This window comes from Nuphar pumila, chromosome 12, assembly GCF_984573655.1.
Source record: "Nuphar pumila chromosome 12, dmNupPumi1.hap1.1, whole genome shotgun sequence".
Taxonomy (NCBI): domain Eukaryota; kingdom Viridiplantae; phylum Streptophyta; class Magnoliopsida; order Nymphaeales; family Nymphaeaceae; genus Nuphar; species Nuphar pumila.
In genome coordinates, this window is record NC_143260.1 from 100,889,018 (window position 1) to 100,905,584 (window position 16,567).

Sequence of the window (16,567 nt, forward strand, 5' to 3'; positions counted from 1 at the left end):
TGCCTCTTCAGTCAGGAGGAGATCAGATTTCTCGGCCACGTTATGGGGCGTGGTGTGCTGCGCATGGATGGGCAAAAGATAAGAGCCATGCAGGAATGAGTTTCGCCAAGCAAAGTGCCAGAGTTGCGGTCATTCCTTAGGTTGACGTATTATTATCGACGATTCATTGAAGGTTACTCCCTCATTGATGCGTCCCTCACTGACTTGTTAAAGATGAATCAGGTGTGACTCTGGATAGGAGCATGCCAAGATGCCTTCGACGGCTTGAAGAAAGCCTTAGTGAGGGAGCCAGTGTTGCGACTGCCTGATCACTTGAGACTCTTTGAGGTCCACACAGACGTCTCAGACTTTGCCATCGGCGGAGTTATTGTGCAAGATGGCCATTCGATCACATATGAGAGTCGTAAGCTAAAGGATGCAGATAGGCGTTACACGGTGCGTGAACGTGAGATGACAGCCATCATGTATTGCCTCAGGACCTTGCGGCACTACCTCGGTGACAGATGTTTTTGACTGAGTTCGACTTTGCCTTAGAGTACAAGGTTGAGAAGACCAATATAGTTGCGGACGCCTTGAGCTGCAGGGCTGAACTGGCTGCTGCTTGTGCGGAGCCTTCCGAAGTACATTTGAAGGGCGCTTTGCTGAGCCGCATCCACGAAGGTACGCAACAGGATATGATGACACAACACCTTGTTTCTCTGGCGCAAGCAGGGAAAACTCAGTGATTTTGGTTACAGGACGACTTCCTCATGACAAAAGGGATACGCGTTTTCGTGCCGCGGTGGAGAAGCCTCCGTCGAGAATTGCTTAAAGAGTGTCATGATACATTATGGGCCGACCATCCTGGTCAGGAGCAGACCTTATCACTTATTGAGTGCGGCTACTATTGGCCGCAGATGAGAGACGACATAGAGGGGGTATGTGTGAACGTGTCTCATCTTCCAGCAAGACAAGGGGACAAATCAAAAGACAACCGGACTCCTTAAGCCTCTACCGATTCCAGAACGTCCTTGGGAAAGCATCTCCATGGACTTCATTATTAGTCTGTCGAAGGTAGATGGCACAAGCTCCATACTAGTAGCGGTTGATCGTTTTTCAAAGTTTGCACCTTAATCCCAGCTTCTGAGGAGTGCCCTGTAGAGTTGTTTGTAAAGCATGTGGTGAAGCACTGGGGCATACCAAAGAGCATTGTGAGTGATCGCGATGCTCGCTTCACGGACAAGTTCTAGCATGAAGTATTTCGGCTACTTGGTTCTGATTTGCTATTTTTAACAAGCTTTCATTCACAGACCGATGGGCAAACAGAACGCATCAACGGGATACTTGAGCAGTACCTTAGGCACTTTGTTAGTGCCAATCAAAAAAATTGGGTAAATCTTCTTGACGTGGCACAATTTTGTTACAATATGCAGAAGAGCGAGTCTTCAGGCTACAACCCGTTTGAAATAGCCACGGGGTAGCAGCCGCTGACTCCGCACACTCTTGTCGCGCAAGAAAAGGGAAGGTCATCATTCGCTTATCAGTTTGTTTGAGACTGACATGAGCAGAGTGAGTTGGCGAAGGCATTTCTACACAAAGCGGCAAAGAGAATGAAGTGGGTGAACAAGCATCGTCGGCCTGCTGGGTTTCAAGTTGGGGACCAAGTGTTGGTGAAGCTTTATCCTGGTCGCACAGGCATCTTCTGCGGGCGGCACCGCAGACTCATCAAAAAGTATGAAGGACCATTCACTATCACAAAGAAGGTGGGCAAACTGGCGTACAAGCTGGAGTTGCCCTCAGATTTCAAAGTGCACCCGGTGTTCCACATGTGCAACCTCAAACAGTTCCATACAGATGACGGAGATCCGAAAAGTAGTGTGCTTCAATGCGCTTCCATCATGCAGAGGGCCCTGACAACACGAGTTGAGAAGAACCTCAGTCAGATCCTTCGCCACAAGGTCAACTACTTGGGTGAAGCGAAGAAATACCTAGTGTAGTGGGAGGAAACAATAGAACCTACGTGGGAGCTAGCTTTTCGGAGGAACAACCGCTACCCGATTGAAATCAGGGCTTACCGTGAAATAGATGGCGCCGAGGACGACACATGATTTGAAGGAGGGAGCATGTTCCCTTGTGACTTACATTGTAGAGTTGCGTCTAGAGTCTGTTTTGCTTTTGTTGAGTCTGATGTAAACTGCCCGGTTTAGGTGAATCAATACCCCAAAGGGGCAGCCCGTATACTTGAACTGTAAGAGGCCTATACGCTAAAATTGTGAATGAATCAAATGCGTTGAGCTTTCTTTTGTTCACCCTCGTTGTGATTGCTTCTTGTGATTGCAATTCTTCTCCCTCTATTCTATCTTTCTCTCTTGCACTCTGATTACAAGCTTCCGCGACTGGCAAGCGAGCGATAAGATAAGAACCCATTAAGTGTAACTCCAAAAGTATCATTGGATTGGATAAGAGGTCCAAATCTGACCAATCGTGTAACACCCCAAAATCCCGAACTTGTAAACTTTTTAGGAAAAAATTAAAAGCTTTGCCCTAAAACCTTTTTTAGAGTTTAAAATGGTAGTTCAATGAAAAATGATGTTTGAAATAACAAGTCAACAGACCTTGGGCGCATTACAGGCGAACCTTCCTTTACGCAATGAATTTGTATCTCCATACAAGCATTGAAATCACAGATTCAAAACAAGGTTTTTGATAATTAAAGTTTACACAAAGGAGGTATTTTAAAAGAAACCCTTATACAAAATTACGAAACGTGCTAAGGAGTGAAACAACAGAGAAAGAGTGGGATCTTGATATCATCACATCATTGTTTCATCGCCTGCTGTATCAACCTAATCATCACCTGTATCCCATAAAACGGGTCAGACTTATAAAAATCTGCTAGGTGCATAGATATCAAAATTCAGAACAAGAGTAACATATGTGTTGTTACTTTCGTAATGTGTAGTTTTAGAAGAAGTAAAATGAGTATGGTAATTTTGTTTCTATAATTAACTGAGACTGTTCGGGGGTTTGTTATTCTATGTATTCTAATACCTCAAACAACTAACTGAGTCTGCTCCTAAGGGGACAGCCTGTGACTGAGAGAGAATTCCCCAGAGGCATAAATGGTAAGGGATGCATTTGAACTTCTGCCGAAACCGATGGGATTTACCACCTAAGATAATTTTTGGCAGCTCAGTCCCCTAACTCTGATGACCGGGGACATTGAGTCATTGCTACTCGAGAAGCGTAGTTAACAAGTTGTCCATTTGAGTTTTTGTACCATCCCATCCTTTATTTTGACGGAACCAAAGAAAAAAATGGGTATATCAGGTTTTATTTAACTTACGACCTGTTTTACATGCTCTGATCTTTTAAACCAAATTGAGCATCTTGCCTGTGAAGGCGATAATCAACATTTATGATTTATGTGATTTTCTTTTAATCATCGTGCATTGTCACACTACGAGGTTACCATAAACTTTGAGTGCAAACATCTTAGTACTAACATGTCGTGTATGTCTGATAATACCACTACGATGAGAAGGATATCGGTTCCTCAGAAAAAAACTCTTAACATTTTTTAGAAAATTTAAAATCTAGTGCTTTAGCTCGGGGAATATCCGAGTCATTTAGGATACCAAAAAGACGGACCAGACGTACATACCACCTAGTCGAAGCCTTTCCGTTATGCTGGTTCGAGTAGAAAACTTAGTTGCGAATATGCAAACACAAAACACTTGTTTTGCTTTTCGAGACAACGAACAATACGAGCTTGAAATCTCATATGTGAAATCTTTTAAAAATCGAGACTCGGTGAGGTTGCACAAATCCGCGTCTTTAAATACATACAAGCATAATTTTAAAGTAGGCAAGAGTACGCAAAACTACATACTTTATAAAATTATATATGTATATAGAATACATATATAGTAAAGCATAAGCCTGCGCAGATTATAGTGCGGTTGCAAAGTAAATGACATAAAGCAAGACCCGATGTTTGAGACCACATATCGAGCTAAATAAATTACGTAAGCGATCCGGGCTAAATAAATTGTGTACGCAAGAACTTGTACACATTATAGCTCGATGGCAAAGTAAATGACATAAAGCAGGGCTCAATGTATGAAATCACACATCGAGTTAAATAAATTACATAAAGTTGGAGCCTGTGCACATTAAAGCGTGACGACAAAATAAATGGCGTAATTTAAAATGGACAAGAATACACAAAACTGTGTCCTTGAGTTAAAAATATATATATATATATATATACATATATTATAATACGTATAAGTTAGAAGTATTCTGACATTTGTTCTCGTATGCAAATTTCTCCTACCTCGGAGATGGTCCAAATCTCTGATGATTCTGAGCGTAAGTTCTTAAAGGCCCGTGCCTTGGTAAGCATGTCTCATCCGTTGTGCCGAATGGTGCGCTGAAAATAGTTTTTAGCGTACTGTGAATAAAACGATGTAACAAACTTAATTTAACAAAATAAACACCGTTTGTTTTATAGGGGTTGAACCCAAACCCAATTCGAGTTGATCGGGTCGAGACGGGCTAGGTCGACTACAGAGCTGGGCTCGTTTTCTAACCGAGTCGGTCTTGATCCTTAATCGACTAGGGACCGAGCTGAACTCGGTTGGCCCGAGCTCTACTTGTCTCTGGCTGAGCCCAAGGCAACAACAGTTGTCGCTGCTGCGTACGAGGGTTTGTGATCAGAAGAAAGAGGGGTCATGGTAGCTCAGTGGCTCTACCTAGTCGAGCCCATCCTGAGCCCCAGGGTGCACCCTGACTTGGGGCACCCTGGCGAAAAACCAAACCCAGGCTGACACAACGGCAGCCTTGTTGCCACTGCCGAAGCCTGGGGCAGCGACACAGAGGGTCGGGTGTCGGGTGGAGATGGCTCGACCCCTCCACTCGCCCAACCCAGCAAGAAGGGGAGAGACAGACAAGGGGAGGGGGGTTTGCCTTACCCAGCCTGCCTTACCATAAAAAAGGAGGCAAGCGCATGTGGCGTTTGCCCTCCATCCGACCAGAGGGGCAGGAGGGAGAGGCATCAAGCCCTCCGTTCGGCTGCTCCTTCTTGGAAAAACGGTAGCAGCCAGAGGCTATTGTCGATTTCACCAGAGAGGAGGAAATAAGAGGGTGCTCGGCACCCTCTATCCTGGCGAGCCAGAGCCACCGCCGTTGGTGGCTCTGAGTTGCCGGCGAGAGAAATAAAGTAGGGGGGTGGGTTGCAGCTTCAACCGCCCCCACCTGGTCGGCAAGGAAAGAAAAGAGAAGATGAGAGGGTGCTTGATACCCTCCATCCTAGCGAGCCAGAGCCACCACTGCTGGTGGCTCTGGTTTGCGGGCGACAAAAATAAAACAGGGGGGAGAAAAGAGGGAGGGCGACATACCTATGAGAGGGTGACTCCAGGCGAGGGGGTTCTTGGTGAGAGGAAGCTATGGAGGTTGGAGGGAGAACTCACTGAGTAGAGGTGGCTCCAGGTGAGCAGCGTGCTCCGGCGAGCAACGAGCTTCGACGAGCAGCGAGCTCCGACGAGGTTATCAGAGAAAGAGATTTGGGGAGGAAGAGAGTCGAGTTGAGAGAGATGGGAAGAGACGAGGGGAGAGGGTCGGGGTGTGCCAGCATGCGAGAGAGAGAGATGAGAAGGTCAGGGTGTGCCGACGTGCGAGAGAGAGAGATGAGAGGGTTGTGGTGTGCCGGAGAGAGAGAGAGAGAGAGAGAGAGAGAGAGAGAGAGAGAGAGAGAGAGAGAGAGAGAGAGAGGTCGGGTGTTAAAAAGAAAACCCCCTTGTGGGGGGTTTAAATAAATCACGAGGGGGAAGGGGGGATGTCGATAGCAGGGTCGACTTCCCTTCTGGATCCGGTTAGATCCAACCTGGATCCAAACATTTTTTTTAAAACGAGTCTTACAAATTGCCCACCCCCTTAATGCCATTTTCTTTGATCAGGCCTTTAAATTAGATAGATAAAGTAATTTTGTTTCATGTACTTGCATGGTATTGTTTTAGTTAACATATTCCTATAATGATAATATCACCTAATGCCTGAAGGAAACCAGCTGTCCCTATTTTTTTAAATGACTTACCACCATTTCTTGGAGTGTATTAGTAGTGGTCAGTTATGGATTGCTAGCATATATAATTATCCTCCTTGTTATACTTTAGTCTCTCATGGATGGCTTGGCTTTAGGCATGACCTACAAAGGTGTAGTTTGAAATAATTTCCACGTTATCCTTTCTTTTCTTGCTTTTATCCTCTGGTTTTCTTTTCCTTTTCCCCATCAGGATTTCATGAATTCGTTCCTCCTGATTGACTGGGTTGTAATGATAAACAGGATTGTATTGAGTTACTAAACAATCTCCTTCGCAATAATGCATCCAATCAGGTTTGTACATTCAATATATTGATCACATTATGTGTCTACAGTAGGAAGTGTAATAGCAGTTCATTGCAGATACTACTGAGGGAAACTGTGGGAATTGAACCTCTGATATCAATTCTAAAGCTTCGGAAAGGTAGCGCTTACAGCTTCACACAGCAAAAGGTAAGGATTGCAGTTACACTCATTTCTGGTTAGGATTGTTTCATGTGTCAATGTAGAAGATTGTCTTTTGCTGTTTGATGGAAATTAGGGTATGCTATGGGGATATATCTTGGCGTGACTAATTAAGCTTTGCATTGTTATGTACAATAAATAACATGCCAGTAGACAGTGAACCTGCTCAGTGTGTTAGAAACCTTTGGATTGCTTCTGGTGGGAGATCCTGAAGCAGATTCTGTCAAAGATACCAATAGAGTATCGAATCAAACATTCCTTGCACAGGTACACTTTATGATTTGTTAAATTTTGTGTTGTTGAGGACAAGCTTCATTCATTTTCTTTTTTGAATTATCCAGAACAAAATCTTGGACCATCTTTTGATGTTGGGAGTTGAGAGCAGATGGGCTCCGGTTGCAGTTCGCTCTTTGGTGAGTAAACGATTTTGACAATTTATTTTTGTGCACCAGACAAACTCATGCTATCATGTTCATTTTTTAATCGATGTCGCAGTATACTTGTTGCTAATCTGGTAATTGTTTGAACAAACTCAGTTTTTGTATGGCAATTGTATTTCACCTCATACTGGCTTAAATAGACTATAGTTTTCTTGGCAAAATTTTTGTACAACTTACTTTGGATATTTATGTTTATTTTCATAGTAAAACTAATGTGGCTCCTTTGCATAGACACAGATACGGCTAGCCAATTACTAATTCTTGGTTCATGTCTATAATGCATTAGAGATGCTGTAACAGTTCTCTTTGGAAGCCATAATATCTATCAAGAGCTAGGAACCTCACATTATCTCAAGAAGAGAGATCACCAAAGGAGAGATGAAAAGTAAACTTCATTACCAAGAAAGAAGGAATACGCTTTTATGGAGGTTGAACCCTCATGGTTGCATAAATAGACAAAAACTTTTGACTCTAACTAAAAAATACACAAATTCCCCCTCATAAATAATCTTATGTACATAAAAAACAGGTTAGCACACTACTAAAGACACATATGGTACAATTTCATATTATGAAAACTACAATATTCAATACTCCCCTTCAAACTTGAGATGATGCTTAACGAAATCATCCCAAGTTTGGAGTGAAGTGACTGAAAGTGTAGAAGAGCTAAACTCTTAGTAAACACGTGATTTGCTCCTTTGAAGTCCACATGCTGCAATGATATGATCCCATCTTCATAGGCTCTTTTAGCAAAGTGAATAAATTTCAATGCAGCTTTGTTCTTTCGTGAAATTTCTGATTTTTAGCAATAGAAATAGCATTCATATCACAATACAAGGATATCCTCTCAAAAACTGCCACACCAAATTCTCCCAAGAGCCATCTTGATCTCTACAGTGACTTGAGCCATGACTATATTCTACCTCTGCTGTGGACAAAGCAACTTGTTGCTGTTTTTTGTTTTTTTAAGAAATCAAAGAGCTCCCAAGTAAAACACAAAATCCGGTATTCGAGAAATGATCTTTAGTCGATCCTCCAAAATTTGAGTCACAGTAGGCTCTAATGTTTGTAAGGGATAATGTTGAGAAAAACATCCCAAAGTGCAATGTATCTTGCACATGCCAAATTATTCTTAGCATACAACAAAAATGAACTGAAATGGGCACACTCATAAACTAGCTCATTTCATGGACTGCATATGAGATATCAGCTCTAGTGATAGTCAAGTATATTAGACTGCCCACTAGTTGTGAAAATGTCTACAAAGAGACAAGGACGACGAGGAATGCCCACTTCACAAAGAGGTATGTGCACGTAGGCGCCTAGAAGAACACTTGAATATGTGTACACAAAGGTACACTTAAACACAAATGCACAAAGGCATTTAGAAAAATAAAGAATCTTTATTGAGAACAATAGAGCAAAAGCTCTTGGAATGATATTACAAAGGGGTAACAACCCCTATATATAGCACACACAAAAGGGGCCTTGGAGAGGCCCCAATGTGATCGTTGGAGGGGCCCAATGATCATATTGGGTCCCTCCTAGGTCAAACCAAAGAAAAAAAATAAAATAATAAAAAAGAAAAACTAGAGAAAAATTACATGCACATCCCAAGGGGAATATGCGCAAAAGGGAAAAGACAAAAATACCCTTTATTGGGTTTACAAAAGATAATATATATATATATATATATATATATATATATATATATATATATAGAGAGAGAGAGAGAGAGAGAGATTTACATTGTTAGTACATTTTAACATCTCCCCTCAAACTTACAGTGTGATGACCGCAAGTTTGCCAAGAAGAAAATTAAATCTAGGAGAGCAGAGCGCCTTGGTGAAGAAGTCAGTCAGTTGATACTCCGATGTCACATACGGGAGATCGATGATCTCCTTCAAATATTCTTCTCTAACATAATGACAATCCATCTCAATATGCTTTGTGTGCTCATAAAAAGTGTGATTCTTGGCGATATATATTGCACTTTTGTTGTCGCAAGACAACTTGGTTGGTCCTAGAACAATGATTCTCATATCTTCCAGTAAGCGTCGAATCCATACAATTTTCATGGTTGTAGATGCCATGGCTCGATACTCAGCTTCGGTAGAGGACAAAGACACCTTTTGTTGTTTCTTGCATCTCCAAGAGATTAGAGATTCTCCTAAAAAAATAAAAAAACCAGTGGTCGAGTGACGGTTATTTGTGTCACCTCCCCAATTAGAGTCAGTATAAGCAATCAATTTTAATTTAGATGATGAAGATAAGAATACCCTCTTGTTTACCGTCCCCTTTACATATCTGATAATTCGAATAACGACACTCATGTGAATTGATGTACGAACATGTTGAAATTGGCTTGCGACATGTACAACATGAGAGATATCTGGCCTGGTAATGCTAAGATATGTTAGCGAGCCAGCGAGTTGTCTGTAAGGAGTATGATCTTTCAGATGAATCCCATCATCAATCTTCATCTAGGTTCCTACAATTTCTGGTGCTTCACAAATTTTATCATGTGTAATGCTTGACCTGTCAATGACTTCGCAAGCCAGCTTGGTTTGAGATAAAAAATACCCTCTGTAAGAGTAGGCAACTTCAATGCCTAAGAAATAGGCCAGAAAACCTAAGTCTGACATTTCAAATCTTTTTGCTAGAGTAGACTTGACACTTTTAATCCCTACAGTATCATCTCCTGTGATTAACATATCGTCAGCATACAATAACAAAATCACAGTTTCTGCATTGAATTTTTTAACTAATAAGGCAGTGTCAGTATAACAAGAAGTAAATCCAGTTTTTACCATTACTTCGGTAAATCGATCATACCAAGCCTTAGGAGCTTGTTTCAACCCATAAAGTGTTTTTCGTAAGCGAAGAGCTTTGCCATATGGTACATTCATTCCTGGAGGAACATCCATATAGACCTCTTCATGTAAATCTCCATTTAAAAAGGCATTCTTAACGTCTATTTTATATATATTCCAATTTTTAATTTAAGCAATGGTAATTAAACATCTAACAATTACCATTCGTGCTACTGGACCAAAAGTTTCATCGTAATCTATACCATACTCTTGAGTATACCCTTTGGCAACCAAATGGGCTTTATATCTTTCGAGTGATCCGTCACTCTTGGTTTTAACTTTAAAAACCCATCTACATTCTATTGCTTTCTTGTCTTTAGGTAAATCTTAAATTTCCCAGGTTTTGGCTTTCTTAAGGGCTCTTAGTTCACTATCAATAGTCTCTCTCCACTTAGCGGTTTGTGTAGCCTCTTCAAAATTTCTAGGTTCTTTATATGAGTGAATAGCACTTAGACATGCTCTATGTTTGGGTGAGAATGACTCATAGGAAATGAATCTATTGGGATTTTCCCTTGTTCTCTCGGTTCTACGAGGGTTAATTATTGAAGACGGTTCACTAGACTGACTATATTTCTCAATTGCACTTCTAAAATTGTTCCCTATTTATAATGGAGAGGAAGCTTTGGAGGGGCTCCCGCTAGACGTTGGAGCCCCTCCAACGGTTAGAAATCCAACTGTTGGAGGGGTCCAACGTCTAGTGTTGGACCCCCTCCAAAGAGTTGACTAAGTCAACAAAAAAGAAAAAGAAAAAGGAAAAAAGAAAAAAAGGAAAAGAGAAAAGAAAAGGAAAAATAAAGGAAAAAAAAGAAAAGAAAAGTTACCAACATATTCACTAATGTGGATATGTGTAAAAAGGGGAAAAGACAAAAATACCCCTAGGGGTTACATGATGTGAAAATAATATATATTTATATATATAATGATAGATACATATATCTATATGTATGATACATATACGTATATGTATCTCTCTTTATATATATAAATATAAATATAAATATAAATATATGTATACAAAAAAAGGAGATACAATTTAACACCCTCCCTCAAACTTAGGGCGCAATGACCGAGAGTTTGCCGAGAAGAAAGTTGAATCTAGTCTCGCATAGCGCTTTGGTGAAGAAATCTGCCAACTGATATTCCGAGGTCACGTAAGGAAGATCTATAATTTTTTGCAAATATGCTTCTCTAACGTAGTGGCAGTCCATCTTAATATGCTTTGTGCGTTTATGAAACATGTGATTTTTAGCAATGTAGATTGCACTCTTATTATCACAACATAACTTTGTGGGTCCTTGAACTTGAATCCCTATGTCTTGTAGTAGTTGATGAATCCACACAATTTTCATGGTTGTAGAAGCCATGACTCGATATTCTGCTTTTGTGGATGATAGAGACACCTTATGTTGTTTCTTGCATCTCCATGAGATCAGGGATTCATCTAAAAAAATGCAAAAACCTATAGTGGAGTGACGATTATTTGGGTCACCTCCCCCAATCAGAGTCAGTATATGCAATTAAATTTAACTCAGAAGATGAGAAAAAAAAACTCCCTTGTTTAAAGTTCTCCTTATGTATCTGACAATCGGAGAACGACGACCATATGGATGACAATTCGGAGAACGACGCCCATCTTTACCTTCGGGTAATGTTTCTTGGCTTTGAGATTCCAGAACCTCATTTCTTATGACTTCACACATTTATCCGTTTTTCAAATGTTGTATTACTTCAACGCAAAATAATGTTTTTAGTATAAAAACATTGAAAATTTCAAAAGTACTTCAAAATTTTCTAGTCCAAAAGTTAGATTTGTTCCAAAATTAAGTTTAAACCTTCTCTTTGTTTCTCAAATTACCGACCATGGGTGCAGTATCTCCTTCTCGTCTAAGCAATGTTATGTGCAAGATCTTCAGTTTGAAAAGCAAATTGGGGAAAAACATAAAGAAGGGGACCTCTACTACATGGATCTTCTTATTTCAAAAGACATTTTTTTGTTATAATGTTAAAAATGTAGACAGTTTTGTAGCATCAAAGATGAGGACATCCTAGTTTATCAAAATTATCTCATGTACCTCATTGCAACAAATTTTGTAATGAAAAATTTCATTGTGATGATTGTGCTTTTGGCAAAATGAAAGCTCTTTCTTTTCCCAAAAAGACTTTTTTTACTTTTAAACCGTTTGAATTAGTGCACTCAGATGTGTGGGGACCTTCCCCTATCTTATCTAAAGTTGCTTACTCTTGTTACATGATATTTGTTGATGATTATACTAGATTATACTTTCTTATGCACAAGTATGAAGTTTTCTAAAATTTTAGAAAATATCATAACTTTGTCAAAAAGTCTATTTAAAACTGAAATTTTTATCTTCCGCTCCAACTCTGAGGGAGAGCTTATGTCAAATGATTTCAAAACTTATTTTGAAAACAATTGGATTATACACCAAAGATCATGTGTTTATACACCTCAACAAAATTGATTAGCTGAACGAAAACATAGGCACATAATTGAGACCACTAGAATTCTTTTGTTAAAAAATATTTAAAACCAATTTTGGGTTGAAGCTTATTTGTCTGCAATATATCTTATAAACAGATTTCTATCATCTAAGCTTAAAAATATTTTTCCCTATGAAAAACTCTTTAAAACCTCTTGATTATCTTAAATTAAGACCTTTTGGACGCAAGTGTTTTGTTTTCACCTATGTCACATGGGTGCGGGTGCAGGTACGAGTTCGACGCAATTTCAAAAATTTTGAACAAGGGGACTCAGCTATATATATATATATATATATATATAATTATAATTATTTTGGACACAGGTCGAGCCCCTCCTCTGTGGAATAAGAGGCGTAGGGAGGGGCCGAGCCCCTCCTCTACGAGCAAAGGGTGTAGGAAAGGGGGGGGGGGGTCGAGCCCCTGCCTATCCTGCAATATGGAGGGCCGACAGGCCCTGCCTGCTGGCAATGAAGGAGAGGACGAAGAGGGGAGGGGGAAGCGACGCAGAGGGGAGGTCTCGGCTCCTCCCCTGTGTACAAAAGGAACAAGGAGGCAGGGAGGGGCTCGACCCCTCCCCTATGGAAACAAGGCAGCAGGGAGGGGCTCAACCCCTCCCCTGTGAAAACAGGATGGCAGGGAGGGGCTCGGCCCCTCCTCTGCGTAAACAGAGAGAAGAAGAAGAAGAAGACAACTAGAGGGAGAGAGATATTACCTGAGAGGTGGCCAGAAAAAGGGGAGTCGCCGACGTTGGGAGGCGCACGAGGGATGTTGGCGTCGGCTGTCGGAATACGACGAGCGAGAGGGGGGTTGTTGGCGAAGGGTGGCCGGGAAACGAGAGAGAAAAGGGAGGCTCGAGGGGCGATGGCAGAGGGTCACCGGCGACGGTGGTTGTCGGTGGCCTGTCGGAGCTCGGATGAGAGAAGAGACCTAACCTTAAAAAGTTTTTTTTTTTTTTTGGGGGGGGGGTATTCCCCTCCCCCTGCGCCTCTTAAGGGACGGGGCCCGACCGCTCGACTGCTTTGGATCCGGGTCGGGTCCGGACCCGACCCGAGTCCAAATTACTTTTTAAAATTGGATGAATATAGACTCGATCAAAGTTGACCGAGTCTATAAAGTAGACAGACTCGGCTCAGGTGCGTTGATCGAGTCCTACACTTGTTGACTGAGTTTGCCCCATGTCTGAAACCGCACCTGTGTCCACACCCGTGTCAGGGCGTGTCGACGCGGGTGCGTCGACCCCCTAGCCGAGTCTGTGTGACATAGGTTTTCACTAATAAAAATGATAAACTTTCTCCTAAAGCTATGCCGTGTGCATTTTTTGGATATTAGGAAACTAAAAAAGGATTCAAATGTTTTGATTCAAAAAAAGATGAACTATATTTATCAATGAATGTTTATTTTTTGGAAAATGAAAGTTTTTTTCAAAATGTGCCTAAGAAGGACTGTAATTATTTTTTCTTGCTTGAGTTATTACCTCAAAGTAGTGATGACTCCTTATTTGAGAATGTTAGTAATGAAGAGCCTAAACTCAATCTTCAAGATGGTGAGAATATTGAATCAGAAAGACCTAGTGTAATTCAATATAGAAGATGTGAAAATGATAGACAGCCAAGTGCTCTAAACCACCTTAGAAACCCAACACCTAGGAGTTAGAAGATCAGATTAGACCTCTAGACCCCCTGATAGATTTGTTTCATATGAATCATTTTCTTCGCAATATAGAGTTTGCCTAGCTAAGTTTTTGTCCTATGTTGAACCTGCCTCATATAAACAAGCAAAGAAATATCCAAAATGGATAAGATCTGAAGAATTAAGAGCACTGGAAAAATCTAAGACTTGAAAAATATCTGATTTGCCTAGGGATAAGAAAACCATAGGTTGTAGATGAGTTTATAAAGTTAAAACTAAGAGTGATGGGATCCTGGAAAGGTACAAACCCAGGTTAGTTGTCAAGGGTTAGGCACAAGAATACGGGATAGATTATGCCGAAACATTTGTTTTTGTAGCTAAAATGACTTCAGTTAGGACTGTCATAGTTGTCTCATTAAGAAATCATGAATGCTATGTTTTGAAGCAAATTTGAAAGAGGCATTGTACTTTTTGTGTTATAGTGTACTTTTCTTTTGCTAAGAATCTACAGAGTAATTGTTTGTTTTTGTTATATGAACTTTATTGTTCTCAATTAATTATTGGTCTTCTATTATATAATATTGCTCCATGTTGCTCTTCTATAACAGTTGATATCATGGTCAAACCTAAAAATGCATCTTCTGTCTCCTTCAAGTATCAGTCTTCTGCTTATGAGTTATGACATCTGGACTTGTTTCTAGCTTTCTTGAGTTAACGCTTGAAGATTTCTTTTTTCTTTTTAAACCTGGAAGTCCTGTTTTCCGAATTGCTGTTAACCTACTCTGGTTATTAAGCTGCTGTGTAGCTAAATATATTTCATTTTCTTCAGGCAATGCAGTGCATTGGTGACTTGATTGCTAGACACCCGCAAAATCTTACCACAATTGCTAGTAAACTTATTGGGGAGGAGCCACATGCAGAACCTGCATTGAATGCCATTCTTCGGATCATGTTACAGACATCTGATATTCAAGAATCAATGGTAGCTGACTATGTCTTAAAATGTGTCTGCGAGGTAATATCAAACATTCTGTTTAGATAATATCTTCCTTTGATGTCAGGATGCTCACTGCTGATAATTGATGCAACGAGTTGGTAATTTTATGCCTATATAATCATCTTCATGCTTAGTTGTTAGGTTCATTTTTGAGCTGTGAAATGCCATCCAAGTAGGGATCCGAGTGCTTGGGATTCCTGAATACCATTTGATTTTTCAGAATTCTAGGATAGGCTTATTAAATCAGTTTATGAGCTTTGATGCTTCTTTGTAGTTTAGCCTCCACTTATTCACTTTCTCCCTGATGGGTCCAAAATCAGATCCTATTTGGTCTGATTGAAGCAGAGTTACCGGAAGCTTCTTAGATAGGTGGGAAGCTCGCTTTCCGGAAACTCGCTTTGGAAGCGCGATACTCCTCGCTTCTGAAACTTTATGGGAATCTCGACGCTTCTTTTATGCTTCTCACATGCATGACTATGCTTCCTATATGCTTTTCTCATGTTTCTTTTCATGTTTTCATGTTTTCATGTATTTTCTCTCACGCTTCCACTCACTTCCCATGTATTTTCTCTAAATTGGTAACCATTATTGTTAGATTTTAACAAAAAATTAACTCTTTTACTGAAAAATCATGAAATATAAGACTGATCAATTTTATTTTAGTTTTTATTTGTTTATTGTTTGATTCCTATTCAGTTACCATATTGCTTATTTTGGTTTCAAATTGATATTTCGCTTCCCGCTTCCTATAAATTTTAAAATGCCTCACTTCTCACTTTCGCTTCCCGTATCGTCTTCCGCTTCCACTTCCTAGTTTGGCAACCTTGGATTGAAGGCTCAGTCAGACATACCTTTCAAATATTTGCACAAATAAAAGCATGTAAAAAAAATGGGTTTTGAATGAAGGCAGAGTGCATTAGCCAAATTCTTTCAATCTTTTTGCTGTCCACCTTTCCTCCATTTGTAATTTTTAATTCTCTTAACAGTTGTTTTAAGAATGACTTTTTATGTGCTTTTTTTTTCTCAATTTTGTTCTGTTAAAATCTAGGAATACCTTTATTCTTTACTTATGATTCTTACATAAATTCATAAAATTTTGAGCATGCAGATGTTAAACTTGTCTTGACATTGATCCAATGGACCCTCTTGTTATGTGGGTATGTGCTTAGAATTAGTTTGAAAAGCTGTCAAGTCCACCTAGTGATTCCTGGAGTCAAATAGGATAACTAACATGATTAACCCAGTATGTTGACCAGGTTTCTATCAAAAGAGTAACATGTTGACTCACCAAGTCAAGTTTGATCTGGCCTGTCATTGTGTTGGCACATAGTGCACTATGTTTACACACACCAGCACAGACTTCTTACACAAAATAGAAATGTGTGTGTGATAAAAGTTAACATGACCTGGCTGCATCGACTAGTTGACTCAATTGAGTCATCAGTCAATAAGAGCCCAATTGTATTCCAAGTCTTTGGACTGTGTGTGTGCGTGCAGCATGACATAAAAGGTTCATGTGACCTGGCTGAGTCATCGAGTGAATTGAGTCATCACTCAATAACAGCTGAATTGAATTCCA

At 40.3% G+C, this 16,567-nt stretch overlaps 1 protein-coding gene across 1 annotated transcript in view; it reads left to right on the top strand.

The window, feature by feature from the left end:
- LOC149821328 (golgin candidate 6-like) overlaps nt 1–16,567 on the top strand; it is a 53,895-nt gene that overhangs the window by 32,572 nt on the left and 4,756 nt on the right. Inside the window, exons 10-14 of the mRNA XM_089983770.1 lie at nt 6,326–6,376; nt 6,446–6,535; nt 6,701–6,814; nt 6,889–6,960; nt 14,821–15,006. Of these exons, the coding sequence (XP_089839896.1) occupies nt 6,326–6,376; nt 6,446–6,535; nt 6,701–6,814; nt 6,889–6,960; nt 14,821–15,006 (513 nt within the window). The remainder of the gene's footprint in view (nt 1–6,325; nt 6,377–6,445; nt 6,536–6,700; nt 6,815–6,888; nt 6,961–14,820; nt 15,007–16,567) is intronic.